Consider the following 9,308-nt stretch of genomic DNA (forward strand, 5'->3'; position numbering starts at 1 on the left):
TGTTTCTTGATTGGAGAATGTTCCAGAGTAAAGTAATGTTTGGAGCAGAAACAGGTGAGTCTCTCATCAGAGAAGTCTCTTTTCTCCTCATCAGATGTGGTGTGAACTCTCCTCAGAGACAGAATCTGTTGCTGGAGTTCACTTGCGGGACATGAACTGCACTTCCAGGAAATGTTGAGTGTCCTCCAGCAGTCAAGTTATTTGGAAACATAATCTAAACAGAGACGTGGCCAGATAAAACAAATATCTAGTGTTTTCTTTAAGCAGCGGTTCATCCAAAAATTCCCACATCGCTCCAAACCTGCTTCACTTCCTTCAGAGGAAGACAGAAGAAGAGGCATTCACATGTTTAAATGAGTTACACCTTGAGTGACTTGCATGACTGTTAACGTGAAGCTGTTTTGTGTGTTTTGTGTCATATTATTTTATCTTTTGATTTGTATCCAATGAGATTCAAATAAGCAAGGAAATAATCTAAATCTAAATCTTAATTTTTAGAAAAACTATGTTGTTATTTATACAAATTTTTACTGCCACCCATAATTTTGCAAAAAAAAAAAAACAGATTTTTATTCAGTTTACTTTATTTACATTAATGTATTCAACCAGAAAAAAAAAAATATATATATAGATTTCAAATTCAGCCAGGTAAATATATATATATGTTTGTCATGTAGCCTGATTTTTTTTAAATATGTACAGTACATTAAGATAATGATTCATTTGTAATATATATATATATATATATATATTATATAATAATAGTCACTCTTGTTTAGTTTAATTTTATTTACAATTATCAAATGAGTGTAATATAAATATTTTAAATAGAAAATAATTGTTTAGTATTTAGACAGAATTTTTCTTAAAAGAAAAATAAGTTAAGATAATAATTAATTTATATATATATACACATTTAACCAGATATTTTTTTAAGATTACAAAATCATTAATGTTAATAATAAAAATTAAAACTAGATTTCTATATTAAACAAAAATACATTTATGTTTTTTTTTGTTGTTGTTGTTGTTGTTATTTGCCATTTGCCGTTTAGATTTTTTACAAATATGTTAAGATATTGATTAATTTATAAAAATAGTCAAATTTTTTTACAGATACATTAAGATAATGAATAAATGATGAAGATAATGCTGATATGAAGCTCTGAAGTCCATCCTGAGACATCTTCAGACAGAGGAGCTGCAGGATGATGAAGATGATGATGATGGAGATGATTTGAAGCAGAGTGAGTGAGAGTGGTGTGTTTGAGTCGCAGCGGTTGCCCTTTCATCCCCAGCAGGAGCGTGCGTCCCGCTCCAGAAAGCCTCTCAGGTCTGTTGAAAGGCTCTCGCTGGGCAGGGCTTTGATGGTCAGGATCTCCTCGGCCGTCTGACCCAAGCGTCTCCATGGAAACAGCTCTTCCGCCCGACTCGCCCCACAGACGTGGTCCTGATGCAGCTCATCCTCCATCGATCAGGAGACGTCCCACAACAAAGCCACGCCATGATTTCATACCCTGCCATGCCCAGCTGATGCAGAGAATAGAGTTTATATCTCCACAGAAGAAAGCGCTGTCTAGACTCTGCACGGTACGAGTTGTGTTGAGCTCTTCATTAGCCTGTTTGTTTGATGAATGAAGATGAAAAGTAGGTGCAATGAATGCATTAAGAATCCTTCCACCTGAAGCATCATTCTGTTGCATGGATGCATGTTAAAAAAAATTAAATGAACGAGTGATACAGTGATTCTGAAATTGACTCCAGTTCGATTCCTTCATCTATTTTCAGACACTTGGGATGGTTTTCTGTGTTTGTGAGTCTCAGCCAGGTGTGTGTTTTGAGATTTACATACACAGAATCTGGAGCGGTGTAAACCAGCATCCGTCTTCCTTCATCAGAGCCCAGTTCTTTGTTCTTCAGCATTGGATCTGTCCTGAGGACGAGATTAGACCACAAACGCCTCCCCGGAGGGACGCCTCACGTGCTCCGGCATGAGAAAAGTGCTCTTTTAGCTTTCTCAGGATTTTCCTGGAGGTTTTCTGATGAAGCAGAGGCAGAGCAGAGATCGCTTTCATCCAAAAGCGGCTTTGTCAAATATCAGGATAAGTGCATTAAATTAACGCTCTTCCTGTTTATCCCGTTTTAATGAGTCCGGCTGAGCGTTTACATAACGCCCCGTCTGCTAACATCTGCTCCGTTTCTGGAAGCAGCTCAGATGTGATGTGTTTAAAATCCAACTTATGTCAAAATAGCTGAAAATGTTTCATATGAATCACTGCCATGAAAAATGCTATGCTAACACTAGTCTGATTAGAAAAACTGTGATCCGCCCTCGAGTGCAGGATGATGTCATCAATATTTTTGGGGCATTTCTCCAAGAGAAAAAGTACATTTGTAAAACTTGTAAAGGTTTTTATAAAGATTTTGTACTATTTATTAGAATTGAAGTACTAAATTTACCTAAAACTGAAATGAAAATGTATTAAAGATATATAGAAATAAATAAATAAATAAAACAACTTTTAAATTAAACTTTTAAAACGTTTGAATTTTCATTTTAGTTAAATGATACACTAAAAAACATACTTTTTAATTTTAGTTAAAACATAAACAAAAAAAAACTTTAAACTAAAAAAATTACAAAAACACAATTTCGAATTTTAGTTAAAAGATTTAAAGTTAAAAAAAATTAAAACAAAAAAAATATAAAAATGAAAGAAACAAACTTCTTTTATTTAAAAGATAATCTAAAAAGAATTTTTTTTTATTTTAGTTAAAAGAAAAAAAAAATGCAACAAATTACTAAAACTTTTTTTATATTTAAATGAAATATAAAATGTTGATCTCTTTTTTTATTATATAAAAAATATACTAGTACATCAATGATGCAAAAATAACACTGAAGGGAAATACATTTCAGAGGTTTTTGATGAAAAATAAATTGAATTTTTATTTCTTTAGAATTGCATGCACTAACGAGCATCTCACAATAATTACTCAGAGGAAAATAAGTCAATAAATGAAGATAAATTAAGTAGGTAAACAGAGTCAATCTGTGTGTCATGTTGAATTTAGGGATGATTTCTCATTTACAAATAATGTAAAGCTGTTCAAAGACATTCAGATCTCAGCATCTGCATGTGTTCATTAATCCAGATGTGATGTCTATGATGTAGATGGATCGGTTTGGATCGACATGAGATGATTTTGAGGCAAATTATTCCTGAAATACAACTTCGTGTGGTCTTGCATGAGTGGTTTTTGGTTACTGGTGTCCAGTTCAGGAGTTCAGCTTGACCCGTATGGCCCTTTTATTCTAGCTCAGATCTCTGAGTGGTATTTGCATGCATTATTTAATGAAGGCAGAACATCCTTCTGGAGCATCTGACGCTGGATGTCAGCGCTGTCACTCGTGTCCAGCCAGGAACGAATCCCAGCGCTAGTCAAGGGCACCTTTAATTAATCCGGGACGCTTTGTGACCCCTTCTCTCTCTCTCTCTGACAGCCGTGCGGCTCAGAGGTTCTGAACAGTGTGAAACATCCACAGGGATCGCAGGAATGGAGCTCACACATGCACAAGATCACTGGAGATTCACTTCTCTGGAACCATTCTGCACAAAACTGAACTATTGTGGCAGATGTTCATGACAATATATATCTTACTGTATGTAACCACTGATTCATTTGTGTCTGTTTTTAGAATTTTAGGAGAAGCAACTGAGTAAAGGTTGATACTTTGTTTCGCCTTCTTTCATTTAGAAACACTTTTCATCATCCAATCAATTCCATGGATGAAATTAGGCCCCACCCACATTTGTATCATTAAATATCCTGCTCACGTCACATTATGGATTAAATCATTTTAATAAATGTTCATAAATTTTGTGTATATGTTAATTAAATTTTAATCATTATAAAGCATGTTGATAATATTTTTTTTTTTTTTCAATTTTCTTTACATTTAAATTACCTTTTTTTTTTACTTTTAAAATGCACCAAATAAAAAAAAAACAAGGTTTTTTTTACAACAGAAAATTGCATTTATTTATTTAACTTTTTTAGTTATTCATTTATTTATTTTTTATTAAATAAACTGCTGCAAAGCAGATGGGTATTTATTTATTTATATTTTTAATCCTTAATTTATTCAATTTTAGTCTTAATTTCTTCAAGTTAAACCAAACTTTTATTTTGGCAATTTGTAGTGAATAACGTTTCCCAGCTATAATGCCCATATTCCATAATAATGTTTCCTCCAGTGAAAAGTCATCTTGGGTGAATCAGGAGAGAAATCTGCACAGATCACCGTTTACAAGCCGTTTACAAATGCTCTAAACAAATATGTGGGTGGGTTTTGATGTGAGAGACATCAAAGCATTACTATGAATTATGGACTTGCTGGATAAATGCTGGATGTGTTTCATCTTTTGTCTTCTCCAGATGTTCACCGATGGACTGGAGTGCTGTGGATTATTGTGATGTTTTTATCAGCTGTTTGGACTCTCATTCTGACGGCACCCATTCACTGCAGAGCATCCATTGATGAGCAAGTGAAGGAATGCTATACATTCCTCCGAATCTGATGAAGAAACAAACTCATCTACTTCTTGGATGGCCCGAGGGTGAGTATTATCTTCATCAAATTTTAATTTTGTGGCTATTAAAACAGCTTTAATCAGTTTAATGTTGTTTGCCGTGAATATCCAGTACACAAACTCAAACACCCCGCTCAGATTCATCTATGGAACCGTTTGTGGTCCAAATCTGGCCTCAGACTCGCTACACCTGCATGAATGCCCTGCTGTCCCAATTATAAGGGAAAGGTTCAGCCTGCAGCTCTCTAGTTTTATCCTGCTGGTCTCCATGGCCTTCCCACTGTCACTTAGAGCATATCTCACCACCACTCCAACAAGAAACACACCATTTAATGCCTGTAATGATGCCACTACGAACTGTGTGTGTGTGTGTGTGTGTGTGTGAGAGAGAGTTTGCATTGTGTAGGTGTGTACACAAATATCTAATATGATTTACAGCAACAATAGAGAGTCAGTGAGAGTATTTATAAACGCATGCATTAGAAAGGAGAAAGGAATGACAATGAGACAAAGAGGGAGTGTGTCCGCAGAGAAATAATGAGGAAAAGCCAGCTGATTAATTCACATCATCTGTCTTGCATTCACATCTGGCCCACGGGCACAATGATCTCAGTCTAATGAGCTCAGGTGAGCGCAGATGCATGAGCCACATGAAGAAATCTGTGATCTGAAGATCTAGTCATCTAGACAAGAATGTGAACTCAGATCTGAACTGAATGTGAACTGCTCTGTGACTCAAACTGAAAACATGTTTGACGCATGTCTGAGGAGAACTTAATTTTATCAAAGAGCAGTTGATTAGATGGTGAAAAAACAAGGAAATCTAAAATAATGGATCTAGTGTGAAAATGTGATTTCAAATCTAAACTGAATTTGAATCGCTGTGTGACTTAAAGTGAAAACGCTTTGGATAAAAGCATCTGCTAAATGACTAAATGTGATGCATATCTGAAGGAAACTTTATATAAGAAATTGATTGGATAGTAAAACTGTTAAGAAATCTAAAATCAGAAGATCTAGAGTCGAGAATGTGAATTCAGATCCGAATTGAAAGTGGATTGTTATGTGGATTCAATTAAAAACATGTTCACAATGCATTTTGCTTCTATAAATGTGATGCATATCTGAAGGAAACCTGATTTTATCCATGTGGAAATGATTAGATGAAGGATTTAAAGCCAAGAATGTAAATTCAAATCTGAATTAAATGTGAATTGCTGAGTAACTTACAGTGAAAACATTTTCGCAATGCATTTGATGCATATCTGAGGAAAACCATTTAAGTCATGAGGGACTTTATTAGATGGTAAAATAATAAGAAATCTAAAATTGGAAGATCTAAAATCAAGGATTTGAATTTAAATCTGAATTTGATTGACTTGAATGTGAATTGCATCTTAAAGTGAAAAAAAAGTTTGCAATGCATTTTAGTTTTGTAATGTGAAATATATTACAAGAGGGGGTAACTTGATTTTATCTGTGAAGAATTTATTGGATGGTGAAAAATTATATATAAAATATATAAGATATTTTTTTAATGCCAAATTATGAAGATTGCTTTATAAGGAAGTGCACTAATGACTGAACCACTCATATAAACATGAGTTCTGAATTTAATTTAGATTTGATCATGACTTAAATGAAAGACTTTATAGTGAAAGAGCAATTTCAGTGGCAGCAAATGGAATTGCATTCTGATTTTATGCACTTTCCTGTCATGTCACACTAGTGGTGCAGAAATTAATTAACTAAAAATTATTTTTGAGATTTTCTACAGAAAATAAAAGTTTCAATATATTTAAATAAATCATCAAGGCTTTAAACCAGCTGCAAGGTCATAATGCGTGAATAAAAACTGGTATTGCATAACTGAAAAAGTATGAATAAATCTTGATTTTATCTAAAAAAAATTATATGAAATATTAACTTTTTGACTTATTTAAGATATTAAGGTGAACGTGTGATCTCAGTGCAGCTAGTGGCAGTAAATGGAATTGCGTTCTGACCAATCATTGCACTTTTGATTAGTTCCACTAGCGATGCATAAATTACACTCTTCACTAAATGAGCTGAGGTCTTCTGCAGAAAAAGGTTTCAATATATTTAAATAAAGTGTCAAGGCTTTAAGCTAGCTGCAAGGTCATTATGAGGGAATGAAAGCTCTTAACCATGTGAAGCAGCTGAATGTTGCACAACAGCACAGCCACGGTGCATAGCTTTCCTTCAACTTTTATTTCCCTGAACAGCAACTGCAGTGCCAGCACATATCACACAGAAGAACTCTGAACCGCGACGCTTTCAGCATCTCAACCTTGCGACTTGTTGCATCATAACATGCTTCCCAAATAGGTCATTATTTGTCAACAGCAGAATTCGCTGGAGATAAACTGTGCACACCGCTTTAACACAGAGCGCCGAATCGTCTGAGGACTAATCTCATTATGCGTCCCATTATTCTCCAGCGTCTGTTTCCATAAAGAGCCACGGCCCTTTGTTTCCAGAGAGCCTCTCAATTGACAGGGGCCCCGTGAGGGTCCATTCATCCCACAGAGACGAGATGTGAAACAAACAGCCACCGTTAGACACAGTTCAGCACTTGTGCAGCTGTTCAGAGCCATTGTGTCGTTTGCATGTGTTAAATATATCTAATATTATCCTGAAAATCATTTCCCTATTAGGTGTTCCCAGTCAAAAATGGGTGGCTTATACAAAAATAGCTTGTAAATCTCCCATTATGCCATATTATTACCAAATATTAGATTCAATTTTCTTATAAATTAGTTTTCTTTTAATTAGCAAAGGTTTTGAATTTCATTTTTGAACTGATTGGTTCATCCGAGCTCATGCACCAAAATGATCCACAGATAATACTTTTTCACTCAAAAACTGCAATGCATTAGTTCAGATCATCCAATTGTTTCCTAAAAATAAATACTAAACCTGTGCTAACTGAAACAATCAATGATGTTAATGGGGAAAAACTCATTTTAGAAGTAATGCATTTCAACATTACTCCATAACAAAAATTATATAATTGCTTTACTTAGTTAATTTTTATGAAATGCATCGCATCACTTTTGCATTACTTTTTTTCACCTGAGCTGGGTTTGCGTATTTTCTTTTATAACAAAACCTTCATCATTTTGGCAACTATAAAGGCTCTTTCACACCAAAAGTGAAATTAACCAGCATTTTCAGGAAATGACCTGAACACAGGTTTGAAATGGACAGTTATTATAGTTTTACCTTGGAAGAGGAAAGCTCTCGTGTCATCGTGGAAACCTTGCACCTGTGTCACGCCGGAAAACCCTTCTGCGGGACTGAACTCTTGGAAAACGCTGATCCGAACCGCCGGATCCACTCCGAACGCAGCGGCTTCAACACAATCACAACAAACACATTATTAACACAAAGAAGAATTCACATCAGTAAATGCATTACAGCATTCAGGGTTCACACACACACACACACACCTTCAGACCAATGCATTTCCAACACTTTTCCATGCGTTTGTAATTACTGCATATGGATGTTTAAAAAACATCATTTTTCATGACTTCCATTAACTCTTCCAGGCCTGGAATTCTTAAATTGCATTTTTCTGTGAGCATAAGAACCCTGAAGCCTATATTTTACGAGTTTAATGTGTTTAAGTCAAGTCATTTATTTATACAGAGCTTTATACAACACATAAAATAAAATTTAAAAACCTGCAATTCTAAAAAGACTTCACTTTTAGCTGTACAACAGCACTAGATGACTATCCTATGGCTATTATAATTTCTAATAATTGATTTCATAATATTAAAATGTATATATTTGTATTATTTTAATTATCATAATTAAATATCGTGATGATAGCACTCTGTATCAGTGATAACTGACTTGGACAGCTGCATGGAGATGAAGAAATAACTGCTAATAGCCTCCTGCGCTCACAATCATCGTATCAGACTCTAATAACTGGTGCCTACCTGCTGCCGCGCAAAATAATCCAACAAACAACTGCAATAATCCCATGGTGGATAATACAGTTAGTCCATGTTGCGATATAGCTTCTCCACGAAAAGGCGCACAAATACAATCACATAAAAGAAGGATTGCTGGTCCTCATTCACACATTCCCTCCGGAGGAGAGGAGAGGAGCATCAGCCGAGCTACACAGGTGCTTCTGCTGGGTGTTTGCGCAGAGCATCAGACTGACTGCAGACCGCCAGCCTCCTGCAGAGAGAGAGAGAGAGAGGGGGGGGGGGGGAGTGAGGGAGAGAGAGAGAGAGAGGGAGAGAGAGAGGGAGAGAGAGAGCGCGCGCCCCCTGCTGGCGCTCCGTTCAGACGCAACGCGCAAGGTTCCCATTGAAAGGTTGTGTGATATGTGTGATACGTTTGAACTCGCGTAACATTATGATTATTAAAAATCAAATGAAACATTGATTCCTGTATTTTAATATATAGTCCGGGAGACTGGAACAAAAGAGTTAGGCTACTTTGAGATATAGATTCATTATCATGTAGTTGTTTGTTTGTTTGTTTATTTGTTTGTTTGTTTGCTTACAAATGACTGAAAGTAATTTTCTGAAGATGAAATTCTAATATTTTAATCTATTAAAGGTTTCCACAAAAAAAGCATACTTCACTTTTTTATTTTTATTTTTAAGGAAAGTAAATTGAACTTGAAAACTCTGTTGAAGCTTTTCAGATATTTTCCAACAAAAA

General features: G+C 35.2%; 1 protein-coding gene across 1 annotated transcript in view; it reads right to left on the reverse strand.

Moving 5' to 3' along the window:
* nell2a (neural EGFL like 2a) overlaps nucleotides 1-8,810 on the reverse strand; it is an 82,419-nt gene extending 73,609 nt beyond the window's left edge. Inside the window, 2 exon segments of the mRNA XM_026201803.1 lie at nucleotides 7,842-7,970; nucleotides 8,570-8,810. Of these exon segments, the coding sequence (XP_026057588.1) occupies nucleotides 7,842-7,970; nucleotides 8,570-8,615 (175 nt within the window). The 5' untranslated portion in view covers nucleotides 8,616-8,810.
* Between the last annotated feature and the right edge of the window lie 498 nt (nucleotides 8,811-9,308).

This window comes from Carassius auratus, chromosome 25 (assembly GCF_003368295.1).
Source record: "Carassius auratus strain Wakin chromosome 25, ASM336829v1, whole genome shotgun sequence".
NCBI lineage: Eukaryota > Metazoa > Chordata > Actinopteri > Cypriniformes > Cyprinidae > Carassius > Carassius auratus.